Source organism: Sciurus carolinensis, chromosome 6, assembly GCF_902686445.1.
Source record: "Sciurus carolinensis chromosome 6, mSciCar1.2, whole genome shotgun sequence".
In the NCBI taxonomy this organism is placed as follows: domain Eukaryota; kingdom Metazoa; phylum Chordata; class Mammalia; order Rodentia; family Sciuridae; genus Sciurus; species Sciurus carolinensis.
The window spans coordinates 126,767,827-126,782,480 of NC_062218.1; the positions used below are offsets into that span (position 1 = coordinate 126,767,827).

Sequence of the window (14,654 nt, forward strand, 5' to 3'; positions counted from 1 at the left end):
TGTGAGCTGGGCTGAAGAGATGAGATTTGAGAACCAGAGTGCCAGAATGCACCCTTGCCAGTAGGGTTGCATTTGCTGAAGTCCTGCTTAGGACCTGAACTCTGAATACCTGGTAGAGAAGCAAGATCCCAGGTTAGATGGAGTCTAAGATGAGGTCTGTAGGTGGTACTTTGTGCAAGACATACTTTGTGCTCTAGTGTCAGTACTCTATTAGAGCCTCACCGGTCAGTTTTCTCCCTGAGACTCTAAGAAAATGAATGTGAATCCTCCTTGATCATCTTATTTTACTCAGTAACTCCAAAGTTTGGCCCTTGGAGCCTAGCCTGTCTCCTTTCCTCTTTCCCTCACTCCTCTTCTCTCGACCATTTGCCCTACACGTGAAGTATTCAAATCAAGAGGAATGTGGGAAGAGATTTTCAGGACAACTGTCTGTATTTTGCATAAATTCGTGTAAGCCTTAACAAATAAGCAAACAAAACTAGTGAGGTTTTAGGTGCTTTTAATATACTATTTTACAGATGAGAAAACTCAGGGTCAGAGATGAGTGGTGCAGCTGGTGTGTGCACTCCTGTCTTATGCTAGAGCTTGATCACTTAACCCCTGTGCTCTCGAAATCCAGGAGGTGAACTCTAAGTTGTAACTCTGTGGATCTTTCTCTTTGGGTGTGAGATGAGGTGATACAGAAATGAATGAGAGAATGCAGGAATGACCTATCCCAGAGACAGAGCTTGGGAAATGGGGCCAACACTGCTCCAGCATTACCTGTGGGTTGTTACCTCCAGACAGTTGAAGAGGAGGCTTTGATAAAGAATAACAACACCTGTAAGGACTTCCTCATCGAGGCCATGAAATACCATCTGCTTCCACTGGATCAGAGGCTCTTGATTAAGAACCCCAGAACCAAACCCAGGACTCCAGTAAGCCTGCCTAAGGTAAGCCCCAGCCTGGCCACTGTCCAGCGTCAGGACCACATCCTAGAAAAGTGGCTTTCTGTTCGCACTCTGTGTCTTTCCTCACCCCTGCCTACTCTGCCTGCATCTTGTTTTCATTTAAAACCTAGGACACAGAGTATGCTTGTTCCTCTCTCTTCTGGGGTCTTCCTTTCCTAAGAGTTTCAAGGTAACCTCCAGCATTGTCAGGGGGGTGAGAATAACTCAGAGCTCTTCCATCCCACACACCTTCTCATCTCATGCCATGGTTTGTGCTTCCTTCCTATTAGAAAAGGAATGGCCTTAACTTGGTGACAGCCATGCCATTCTTATAGTGTACTATTCTTCGAGTCAGAAAAATCCCAGTCCTGTTCCTCCCTCACCACAGGGAGGGACATAAAGGACCATTAGGACTACTTGAGAAGAGAAGGGGCCTTGAGGAGTCCAACAGGTAATGAAGTAGGGGAAGGAAGTAGGGGAATTGAGAACTTACGAATGAGCAGCCAGCAGAGGGAAGGATGGGCACAGGAGGGTCCCTGTGGTTGAGAGGCAGAGTTGGGTGCTGATTGCTTGGTTCCCAGCAGGGTCCTCGCCTCTCTGGCCCTCAGTTCCCTTATCTGCAGAAAGAGGGATGCAGCAATTGCTGGGTCTTTCTGGGATCCTGACATACTGTTGTCTGGAGGAAGGTCCCAGGCAACATGGGAGGGAAGGTGGGAGGAGAGGATGACAGTGGGCAGCACCAGGAAATCATTTAGGCCTTGCTTTGTCATCCTCCTCCTCTCTCCAGCTGGCTGCCATCCTCTTCGCCTGCTGCTTCCAAGCAAGTTCCACAGGGATAGAGTAGCAATTTGTTGTCCAATAGTTGATGTTGGGATTGTCTGAGGTTTGAAGTTCCTTCTTTACACTCTCTGTTCCATGACCCTGGATCATGGGGAATATAGTGGTGGCAATGTGAATAGCTGTCACAAATGTCCCAGGTAATAGTACAAACAGCTGATCTTTATTGAGTTCACATCATATGCAAAGGCCTTAGCTGAGGGTGTCACATGCATATATAAAATATATATATATATATATATATATATATATATATTTTTTTTTTTTTTTTTTTTTGTGTGTGTGTGTGCCAGGAATTGAAACCAGGGCCTTGCACACACTAAGCAAGCACTCTAGCACTGAGCTACATCCCCAGCCCTTTAAAATTTTTTTGTTTTATTTTAAGACAGGATCTTGCTAAATTGCCCAGGCTGGCCCTGAACTTTTGACCCTCCTCCTCAGCCCCCTGAGTTGCTGGCACTACAGGTGTGCCCAGCTCACAGGTGTATCTCATTTAAACTTCACACCCTAAGAGGTAGAGACAAGTTATTATCCTGGATAAAGGAGGATACTGAGGTGATTTGTCCTGAGGTCACTACCCTTAATATGACAGACCTGTGTTTTCGCTGACTCATCCTCACCCTCCAAATCCTCTGTGAACCTTGTCCTCCTGCACCTGGCTTCTTCGCCTGTGTACCTGACAGTGTACACTTAGTGTCTTCCCCACATGTCCAGTGCAGGTTGGAAGAAAGTGCAATCTCAAGGGGAGGGAGGGCCTTCGCCTGGCTGGCCATTTGCTTGACTGTGACTTGCTGCCCTTTTTTATTTTGTTGTTATTGAAACTCTGCATTGAAACTTCTTCATATTTTTCAAAATAAAAGTAATTTAGCTTTCTTTAATGGCAGAAGTATGTGCTCAGGGTAGTTTATTAAAAGAACACTACAATGTAAAAATAAAAGTCACCTGAAGTCCCTCCCAGGGACAATCACTGCTACTATTTTGGTGAGTTTTCTTTCAGACTTATCTCTATACACTTACTCACAAATAGATGAGTATACTTTTAGGTAAACTTGCTCTTATACAGATTGAAATGTTTTCCCCTACTCAATTGTATGCTACAGACTACTTTTAATGTTATCAGCATGGGTGAAACCAGCATTTAAATTGTAATGGATACATGGTATTTATGTTTTTCTGTACCATTATGTATTTAATTGTCCTCTGTTGATGAACTTTGCGGCATTTTCCATTTTTTGTATTATAAACATTTCTGTGCCAAATGTTCTTTATAAGATGACATTTTGTTTTAGTTTGCATTTCTTTGTGAGTGAGATTAATCTTAGTTTCATATAACTATTGGCATTTGTATTTCTTTTGGGGGGAATTCTCTATTCACGTCCTTGTCCATTTTTTTGTTGGATTGTGTTTTTTATTAATAGTTTTTAAGGTCCCTTTCTACATTAAAGAAATGAGGTCTCTCTCTATGTATGTACTTCAAGTATTTTTTTCTTAGTTTACAGTTTACCTCTAAACTTGTATTTTCTCCCAATCTGCCTTATTTTTTCATTTTCTTCACAGTATCTTTGGAAGAGCAGATTTAAATTTTTTTTGATTATTTTAATTGACAGGGAAAGATTGTATGTATTTATCACATACAACAGGATGATGTGAAATATGTATACATTGTGAATGGCTAAATTAAGCTAGCTAACATGTGCATTACCTCACTTACATATCATTTTTCACCGTGAGAACATTTAAAATTTACTCTTTTAATGATTTTCAACAATACAACGATACAATTAACTGTAGTCACCATATTGTACAACAGAGTGCTTGAACTTTCTCCTCCTGTCTAACTGAAATTTTGTATCCTTTGATCAACACCTCTCCAACCCCACTCTTTCCCTTCAGCCCCTAGGAATCACCAATCTACTCTGCCTCTGGGAGTTTCCTTTCTTTAGATTATGCATGTAAATGAGATCATGCAATATTTGTTGTTCTGGCCTGACTTCTTTCACTTATGTCCTCCAGATTCATCCATGTTGAAATTTATAGGATGTACTTCTTTTTAAAATTGGAGTAATATTCCACATTTTATTTATCTACTCATCAGTTATTGGACAGAGGATGAATCTATATTTTAGCTTTTATGAATAATTTGCAGTGAACACAGGAGTGCAGATCTATTTTTGACATACTGATTTTGTACATATTGTCAGTAATGGGGTTGCTGGATTGTATGGTAGTCCTATTTTAAATTTTTTAATAACCTCCATTTTCTTTTTCATAATGCTATACTTGAAAGAACAGAAATTATTTTTTTTTTCAGTTTTGTTCTGTTATGGTTATTTTGTGATCTATTTAAAAAAAAAAACAAACTTTGTTTCATCTAACATCACATAGATTTTCTCCTGTATTTTCTTCTTGATGTTTCAGAGTTTTAGATTTTACATTTAAGTGTATGGTCCATTTTGAGTAGTTTTTTTAAAAAAGAAAATATGGTGTAAGAGGTAAGAATCAAAATAAATAATATTTATTTGCATATTAATGTAGAGTTGTTCCATATCATTTATGGGAAAGATTCTTCCTCCATTGAAGTGCTTCACTTTGTTATAAATGATTTGATTATATATGTGTTGGTCTATTTCTGGATTCTATTCTGTTCCATTTATCAATTTGTCTGTCTTTCTACCAATACCATGTTGCCTTGGTTACTAACATTATAGTAAGTCTTGAGATAGTATGAGTTTTCCAGTTTTGTTCTTCAAAGTTATTTTTTTATTTTAAAGCCCTTTAAATTTAAGAATAAGTTTAATTATTCCTACAAATAAGCTATGCAGATTTTGATTAGGGTTGTATTTAATCTCTAGATCAATTAAGGGGAATTTCCATCACTACTAAATCTTTTGATTCATGAACACAATTTTTATTTCCTTTTATTCAGATTTCCTTTGATTCCTCTCACTAATTTTTTTTTTTTTTGTAATCAGGGATTGAACCTGTGGCATTTAACTACTAAGCCACATTCCCAACACTTTTTATATTTTATTTAAATATAAATATATTTTATATTTTATTTAGAGGGTCTCACTGATTTACTTTGAACTTGTGATCCTCCTGTCTCAGCCTCCCAAGCCACTGGGATTACAGGTGTGTACCACTCACGGCGCTTGGCTTTCTCTCTGATGATTTCTAGTCATCCATGTATGGGTCTTACAGGGCTTTTGTGAGATTTATCCTTAGGTATTTCATAGTTATTGATGCTATTTTAAGTTTCTTCTTTTTTAATTCCAATTTTTAATAGTTTGTTTCTAATATGTAGGAATGTGATTGGTAGAAAGGTTATTTAATAGAGAAGGAAGGGTTTGGGTGGTGATGACTTCATAGAAGTCTGAGCACAGAGAGAGTAACTTCAGGAGATTGCTGAGTACACCAGGCTGACTCTCTGGGTAGATTTTTTGGACTTGTCTTCTGTAGTGTCGGTTCTTCCACTAAACTGTAGGTTCCATGACAGCAGGCATTACTCATCTGTGTCCTTGGCACACAGCCCAGATCCTGGTACAGGGTGGGCAATAGTGAACATTTTCATGAATGAAAGAAACTTTAAAAAAAATTATTTTGTAGTTGTAGATGGACAGTGTGCTTTTATTTGTTTATTTTTATGTAGTACTAAGGATCGAACCCAGTGCCTCACACATGCTAGGCAAGTGCTCTGCCACTGAGCTACAGCCTCATTTTTAAAAATTTTTGGAGCTTTACACCTGACCATTTATATCATCCCTCACTTTTCCCCCAGTGCTTTCGGCATTTATACATGAGTTTTGCATGGATATAGTAAGGATTTATGATGTCTTTATAGCCTCCTTTGATCACTAAGGTAAGTTGGACCTAGAACATTTGGTTCAGCCCCAAAGCCGTCCAATATTGAATGTATCCAGTTGTCATTCATGAGGGATTAGAAGAATTGTGAGGGACCTGGATTAAACAAACAGCCTCCCTCCAAAACTCAGCAATAATCTATAGACTTTCTTGTTAATTCACTTGTTAATTCTTGTTAATTCACCTTATTAATTCACTCACCTAACACACTTCTGTAAAGAAGTCACTAATTGCCAGGCAGTGGGGGAGGTGCTAGAGCAAGGGCTCTCGTGAGGTGGTCTCTTATCTAAGGAATTCTCTGGGGAGCAGGGAGACAGATGTGAAGGACAGCTATAGGTAAAATGTAAGTGCCACCATGGACAGGGCAAGGGACTCTGGGAGAGTAGAGGCAAACTTTGTGTAGGGGCTGAATCTTCAAGGTCAAACACAAATTGTCCCTGAGAGCAAACACCCAGAAATTGGTTCAGAGGACCACAGGAGAGAATCGGCTCACACCCTCTGATGTCCACTTAGGATAATGTATATTTTGCATTTTGTTTCTTCCTGGGTCATTGTCGTTATCACTAAAAGCATCAATGATGATGCAGTAGTATTGTTTAAAAACCAATGAATGAGCAGTTTGTGGTAAAAAAGCACTAAATACACATTATTTTATTTTGTCTTCACAATAAGTCTGGAAGCTCTAATGTTGGAGGAAACTGAGACCCAGTGAGACTGAGTGATTTGCCTAGATTTTTACAGCTCTTCAGTGGCAGTGCAAGGACTTGAATCCAAGTCTGGCAGCCTTGAAGCCTGGGCTTTTAAGCACTGCACAGCACTAATCTCCACAATGATGGTAATAGCACATCTCAGTTACTGAGTTCTCATTATGTGCCAAACACTGGGCTAAGTGATTTGCATTTATTATCTCACAGGATTTTCATAATTGTAATTAACCCCATTTTGCACATAGGGAAATTGGATCTTAGGTTATTTCACCTGCTCATTCGTTATCTATTTCTGCATTACAAATTGCCCTAACCTTGGTGGCTTATCACAACAAACATTGATTATCTCACAGTTTCTGTGGGCAGGCATCCCAGAGTGGCTTAGCTGGGCCCTTCATTCTCTGGGTATCTCATAAAGTCAAGGTATTGGTCAGTGTCGAAGTCATCTACAGACTTATTTGGGAAGGACCTGATTTTAAGCTTGCTCATGTGGCTGCTGGCGGACCTCAGATTCTCAAAATGGGCCTCTCCATAAGCTGTTTGAGAATCCTCATGACATGGTAGCTGGCCTCCCCAGAGTGCCTCCACAGCAAGAAAATGAGAGGCAGAAGCTTCAGCCTTTTTATAACTCCATCTCAAAGCAGCCCTTCTTTTCATCCAGCACTTTTGCCATATTTGCTAGATGCAAATCATTAAGACTAGCCTGCACTCAAGGGGAGGGATATAAAGTCAGTGTGACTTCAATCCCAGTCACACAGGTGGAACCAGAATGATCTATGTGGTACTGCTTCTCAACTCCACAATAGCCTTTTAGCTGGGTCATGTATGGAAAAAAAAAAAAAAAAAAAAAAAAGATTCCTACTCTTTGGAGACTTTTAATTTTAAGAAGTGTCTCTGAGAAGGCAAGATAGAACTTTGTCAAAAACCAAATAATTGGAGGAGGAAGAGTTAGGAGATAATTAGGCTAGTTAAAGGAGCAGCCTTGGGAATTCCAAGGGCAGACTGGTTTGGGCTTTCATGAATTCAGTCCAGATAGGCTTTCTGAAAGAGCAAACTTCAAGAAAGGAAGTGGTGGAGAGAGATTTGCACCATCCTTTGCAATTCTCAGCAGTGAATCTATTTGCCAGCCAAGTCCCTTCCGTAAAAGGAATGGGATTCTGCCCTGAGATAGCTGTCGTGGGTTATAGGGGTGTTTTTCCTGAGCTGTGGATGCACAGATCACACTGACACATTCAAGCCGGAACAGCTAATAGCATCATCTTGGCTCCCACACATTCACCGCCCAGCACTTTCCCTGAGGCTGGGTTGCCATGGACAACCAGAGGCTGTCTCTCAGCCACTCAGAGCCCTCCTACGTCGCCCTGCTCCACAGATGGCAGCAGAGAAATGAGGTTCCAGGAAGATGCAAATGAATCCTTTACAAATATACTGAACCTGGCACTTTCCACTGTCATTCCTCTTCAGTTGGCATCCATGCTCAACTCTTTAAAAACGACACCAAAAAGTCATTCAGGCTGGAAGGAGGCAGCTTGCTCCTGAGTGGGCTGGCCTGCCTTCAGATGATTTTGGGAACAGAGGCTGCTGGTCGGTGGATAGGATGACCTTTCACCTGGGCCAGGTTCCTCAGTGGGTACTACCTCTGTTCCATGTTGGTCCACACCCTAGCAAAAACTCTGGGGTCTTGAATATGTGCCCCCATCACACCTGGAATTGATGGTGCTTACCATTCCACCACAAAGGTTCTTAAGGGTTCTTTTCTATGACTTGTTAGGAGTTTTTTTTTTTTTTTTTTTAGCAACTGTTTTAAACAATAACTGGTGTTGATCTAATCATATAATCGAAAATTTAGTAGTTACTATTTGCCAAGATATGCTTTATATCATTTAAGCCTCCTGACACCCTACAAGAAACTTCCTGTTATCATGATGCTGTGGGTGTTGAAAATAAAGATTAGCAAGGTTAAATGTCTTACCTGTGGTCACGCAGCTGGTTAGTGACATGTGAGCCCAGATGTGTCTGAACCCCAAACCCATTTCTTCATCCTCTCCCTGGGCTTTGCTCTCATGTTGCCTGGTTCTCAAACCCCTATTGTCTCTGCACCTTGCCTGTCAATACTTATCGGGAGCAGCTGTTGCTTAGGAACCTGCTGGGACAAGTCTGCTGGCTCGACCTGGACGCACTCCTTCGGATGAATTTTTGGTGTTAGCCCTGCGGCCCCACGCACCAGGGTAAGAGAGACTCACTTCCTGCCCTGGCCCGAGGGACCGACTGGCTGGGCCTGCCTTCTGCCCAGCTCACTGGTCATGGAAGAGAGTTTGGACATACTCTACTCTTGCCCCGTGAAGAAACTGTGCAGAGCCCAGGTTGCTCCTCTCACCTGAGTGGAGATGCCAATATTTCTGTCGCCCTGAGGCCAGGGTTAGGGTCTTGAAAGCTCTGTTCTGTTTACAAACTGCCCCTTTGCCTGACTGGTTTTGTACCTAATGGTTCATAGAGTGGTTATCATTTCAGTGAGGAGAGACCAACATGCCTTCAATCCCAGTCACACTGGGGAACCGGAATCTATGTGAAAGAACATTATATATGTATGAAAACTTGTTATGCTGGAAATTTCCTAAGAAATCAGGTTGTCTTTCCATGGTCTCGCTAAAGAAAATGGCCCTTTGACTTTCCAAAGTGAGAGTGTTTTCTTTGGGAGGTGTAACCACCCCTGCCACAGTGGAGTTCTCACCTGTGTTCTGTCAACTGGGGCTTTCCAGTCACCTGAACATCTGCAGCCTTTAACACAGTGGAGACCTGAGGCAAGACTCCCAAGGACGTTGCAGTCCTCTGGAGTGATTAAAAAATGTTTAGTCCAGCATCATTGTTAGCCCAGAACCAGTTCTTTAGCTTATTATGATTCCTATATGGCTAATTATGCTTATGTAAAATGTTAAAAAATAGTAATCATTGCCAGATGTTGTGTCTGGAGCCTGTAGTTCCAGCTACTAGGAAGACTGAGGAAGAAGGATAACTAGAGCCCCAGAGTTTGGGGCCACCTGGATGACATAGTGAGACTCTGTCACTTAAAAAAAAAAAAAAAAAGTGATCATTAAAATAAGCTGATTTGATTCTATCGTCTTTATTGAAGACCTCTTAAGTCTTCAGTAAGCTGCGTTTTAGCAGGGTTGGGGAAAGAGGGATATGCCTGTTGAACTACCTGGGCCTGGGTGTTCCTCACAATGTAAAATGAAGGCTGCCCAGAGAGAATGGTTTAAGCCTCTCCTTGCTCTAACGGCCTGTGGTCTTAAGCAGCGAGAAGTTTGTAATTTCAGAGATGTAATACATGTAGACTTTGGGAATACTCATATTTGCCTAATTGGTTGTTAAGATCAGGTATCTATGGAAACAACTTCTCTATAGTAGTCAAGATAGGAAATGTATTCCTTTTACTCTGCACAGTCACCACAGTGGGGGCTACAGTGCTCCTTGTACAATGGCTTCTTGCAAGAACTGCCATAAAAATTGGATTTTTTATGCCTACAAAGAAACAAAATGTACACTTGCTTCTCCTTGCTGCTTTGAGCCACCCCCAAAAGTGACCATCCTACTCCACCAAAACCTTACAGTTCCTCTTTTCCAGATCATCATATAAGATCTGAATGTTAAAAGTCATTTCTCATCAGTGTTTTTGTGAACTCAGAGGCAAGTTTCTTTTGAAAACACTTATTTTTGTCCTTATACCCAGGTTTTATTTTAATATAAGAAGCTTTCCATTTCTGTGATATTGTTTCTGTGTTACACTGAAAATTCTTTGACAAATGGTAGATTTTCTCCAGTATGAATGTTTCCTTGCCACCCCTGGCAGGAACAGTTCCAAGACATGGTGGGGTTCCCTGAAAGCATTACCTTTTTTTTGTAATTTAAAGAAGAAGCTTGATATCTTATGCAAGGAACAAGTAATGCTTTGTTCTGGTGGTTGAATCAAAAAATGGGAAAATCTCTTATTCTTTTTCTTTTTTATATTGTTTGTTTTCCTAAATGTTGCCAGAATTATAATCTGGTATTCCAACACATCTTAACCAAAGAGAGTGACATTCTGGTTTTGTATTTCTTTCATTTGACTATTTTTTTTTTCATTTGACTCCTTGCTTTTTACTTTTTATTCATTGATTTTCTTTTTTCATTTCAAAGAAATATATGAGTCCTCCATTTTACCTGGCAATATAAGGACATTATTTGGATTATTTTGTTGACCTATGCAGACAGATTTTCTGTCCTGGCAGGGCTCACTGTAGGAGGGAAGACAGATAAGACACTAAATGGTCACAGCACAAGGCAGAGCACACAGGGTAGCTGAGCGCTCTGTGGAGGGACATGCAGGTCAGACACAAAGAAGAAAGAGACATGTAAACCGAGATTCGGAAGATAAGCAGGTGTTAAAGCCGTAGAAACAGAAAGGGGAAAAATATCTAAAGTAGAGGGAATGTTGTGTGTAAGGGTGAGGGGTACCTGATATCCTTGTAGAGAGGAAACTAAAAACTGGTTTTATTCCCTCTCAACTCCAGAAATTAGACTTCAAAGAAAATCCTTGCAACATCTTGCCTTCACTTTAGTTTACAGTTCAAAACTGGGACAGTGCAAGGTCTAGGTATGCTTATGAACACAGGGCTAGTCTTTCTGCCCTGGAAGAGTAAGTTGGGCATCGTCTGAAGTTTGCTAAGAGGCCGTGTTCATTAATATACCCTGAACCTGCTTATGGCTACCTGTCTAAGCAAAGAATCACAGATGGGAAGAATCCAGCTTTTCTCTGAAAAAGACTGCTCTTGACATAGAGCAGTGGACCCTCTGAGCTGAGGCATGCAGGAAAGCCAAATGCAAAATGTTTATTTCTGAAAACAGCAGTGGTTTAAGCCTGGCCTGCGCATCCTGAGTTCCTATGGAATGCTTTAGAAGTTAGAACTGACTTCTAAGCTTTGAATGTTTTATGATCCACATTTGGTCATAGACATTGTGGGCTAACTCTGATGACCAGCAATCACCCATGTGGGCAGTACATTAGCCTAATCTGGCATCTTGGGGCACAAGTGGTTGATCTTGGGCAATGGTTGTCTGCTCTGGTTTTGCCTCCCCTTACAGTAGATAATATTCAGCTGAGGGTTGTGCTCCTGCATGCTCATGCAGGTTTTGATGATCTGTCCTCTCCCCCAGAATACATTGTGGGGAAGTAAAAATCATTACAATGATTAGTAATGGCAAAAATTGTTAATGGTATAACGTTAGCATCATTATGAAACTCCTACAGGCCATGGGTTAAAAAAAGTGGTTCTCAAAGCATGAGACCTAGAACAGAACAACAGCCTCACCTGGAAACTTGTTAGAAGTTCAGATTCTCGGTCCTACTCTAGACCTGTTGAATCAGAAACTCCGGGTGGGGGACCATAGTTTGTGTTTTCTCAGTCTTCCAGGTGATCCTGATGCACACTGAAGTTTGGGAGCCACTGAATGAATAAGACAGGCTGCAGGAAACAGGCAAATCCTGTGGCTTGTGTTGGCTGGCCCTTTTCTCTCTGCTCAGGAAAATGTATTGGGGTGCCACTGAGTGCACTGTATCATATAGGAACAGTGTGAATGTGCACAGTTATTAAAATATGTAAATTACAGTTAGTTTGGGTATTTTAATTCTTATTTAGTGGTGGCATGTGACAAGAGTCTCAACAATGGGGATGCCATACTTAGGTACGCACTCAAGTTCTGCTAATGAATGCAGCCCGAGTAATGGCTTTCTTTTTTTTGACCAAGCCCTGCAGTAGGAAATGCCATCCAGAGGATGCATATGTGTGTGTAACCAGACAAATATGTTATGAAATAGCACCCTTGCTATGATGTTTTCTGTGTTGTTTACCAAAATACGCTGGTTGTAATCTACTGAATTGATTTCATGACCCACTAATGAAATGTGACCTACGTTTTGACAAACAGATGCAATGACCTGTGTTTGCATGGACTACAGACCTAGTCTTCAGAACAGGAGGGGATAGGGCCAGCATCACACCTGTGTCAGGGGGACTGGAGTTTCAGCCCCTCTTCTGCCACCCCTACGTGTGTGACCTTGGGCCTTGTTCTCTGAGCTTTACTGCTCTCATCTGTCAACATGGGTGATAATGTCTGTCTCTCACGGTTGTGGTGACAAGTGAATGACAGCACACTTAATGCTGTGCCTGACAGTGATAGCGACTACTGTACCTGTGGAACTAGCCACTGTTAGTGCCATTTTTCAGAGCATCATCAGTTAAATAAGTTTTGTGATAACCACCACAAATATAATATTTTACAATTTTTTTTCTATACTGCCATGAGTATGCTGTGCAGTCTAGACATTTAGAAATACTTTTAAATAATAATTTTATCTTAATAACTCCAAATTCTGCACTCTTCTAAAATATATTCAAGTTTGTTTTGCTGTAAAATTGAACTCCCCATCCAAGTCCTTGAGGATATTGAGATTGCAGAAGCTTAATGTACCCCCACCATTGCTCCAAGTAGGGCATTTTGGAAGTGTAGATCTTATGATTGTGTTTCTATAGGAAAATGCTTGTTAGCTTTTTCTTGGTGACTAGTGGCAGCATCTCCACTTCTGTACCTCTATAAACTGGTAGCTCAGATCACCACAGACCCCAGGCACTAAGCATGTAGAAGACCCAGGTATAGGTCACACATTAATGTGGTGTTGGGGAGATCCAGCTAACGTCCCCTTGTCTTTCTGGAGGTCATGATTGTGGTTGGCGGCCAAGCACCCAAGGCAATCCGCAGCGTGGAGTGCTATGATTTTGAGGAGGACCGGTGGGATCAGATTGCAGAGCTTCCATCCAGGAGATGCAGAGCAGGTGAGCGATACCATCCAGCCCTCCAGTCCAGCAGCTGTGTTTTCCTAACTGGTCTCTGCCCTGTGCTGGAAGTCATGCAGTGCTCCTTAGTTTTTCAAAACATCTGTGCATTTCAGGCCCCTTGCCTTCCCCACTTGCTCAGTTTTTGGGCTGCCCTTTTGCAGTCAGTTCTTATGGAGTTGGGAGAGTGAGCAAATTCAGGCATTTGCTTGAATCAAGCAAAATTAGAAAAGCAAATGGGAAAATAAATCTAGTGAGCCCCAAGGTGACTTCAGGTGTCTGTAGTTGGAGATCATCTTCTGTGCTGAGTTATTTGTTGCCTGCCTGCTCCGTTATCATGCATCAACACAAGCAGCCCGCCTGACCTTACCTTTGTGCCTGCGTTTCCTGTGCCTCAGGTGTGGTGTTCATGGCTGGCCATGTGTATGCCGTGGGCGGGTTTAACGGCTCACTGCGGGTGCGGACCGTGGATGTGTACGATGGTGTAAAGGACCAGTGGACGTCCATTGCCAGCATGCAGGAGCGCCGGAGCACACTGGGCGCAGCTGTGCTCAATGACCTGCTGTATGCGGTGGGAGGCTTCGATGGCAGTACTGGTAGGTCCAGGACCTGTTCCCTCCCCCTCCCAGCCTGGATACACCCTCCATGCAGGCTCATTTTGTCCACCCAGTTCCTGACCTCTGTCCATTTGCAGCACTGCCCCGGGAATGTACATCCATGTTACTCAGCTTTCCTTCATTATAATAAAATACCTGAGGTAGTTATAAGGAGGTTTATTTTGGCTTATGGTTTGAAGGTCCAGTCCATGGTCAGTTAGCCCTTTGCTCTGGGCCTGTGGTGAGGCAGCACCTCATAGAGGGAGCACATGGCCAAGCAGACTTGCCCACCTCATCACAAGGCGCAAAAGGGAACAGGAAGAGGCCGGGACCCACACTGACTTCAAAGACACACTCCCCTGACCCAGAGACCTCCTTCAAGGCCTCTTCTGCTGAAGGTACCCTGTAGCACCAACCCAGGCACCAAGCCTTCAACACAGGCCTTTGGGGCAATCAGGATCCAACCTCGACACCATCCTTCCTCACCCAGCTTTCGTTGCTTCACTAATTCCATTGTCTTTAGCCTCTGGAGGCTATTTATGAGCGTAACCTGGGATTAAAGATAAAGACAGGGATGGTGGTGCATTGCTTCACGTAGGACTTGCTTTTGGTTCTAAGTAGAAAGTCTGACTATACTGTGGCTTTAAAATAAGGGATTTTGTTTTACTTACTTTTGGGAAAGCAAGAAAAGTAGTCCCTGTCTTGATCTAATTGCTCAAGGGTATTGGGGCCAAGTTCCTAAGATTCTCTGTGTCTTTTCCTCCTGATCACAGTATGGCTGTTATAATTCCAGCCAGCACATTTGTGTTCTAGGTAACAAGCAGGAAAGGGTGGCGCCTATCTCAGAAAAGTAAAGGC

At 42.0% G+C, this 14,654-nt stretch overlaps 1 protein-coding gene across 3 annotated transcripts in view; it reads left to right on the plus strand.

The window, feature by feature from the left end:
* Klhl3 (kelch like family member 3) overlaps nucleotides 1-14,654 on the plus strand; it is a 98,502-nt gene that overhangs the window by 70,357 nt on the left and 13,491 nt on the right. For all 3 annotated transcript variants that reach the window (XM_047556642.1, XM_047556644.1, XM_047556645.1), the window contains 3 exons: nucleotides 783-932; nucleotides 13,083-13,200; nucleotides 13,599-13,796. In XM_047556642.1, the coding sequence (XP_047412598.1) occupies nucleotides 783-932; nucleotides 13,083-13,200; nucleotides 13,599-13,796 (466 nt within the window). The remainder of the gene's footprint in view (nucleotides 1-782; nucleotides 933-13,082; nucleotides 13,201-13,598; nucleotides 13,797-14,654) is intronic.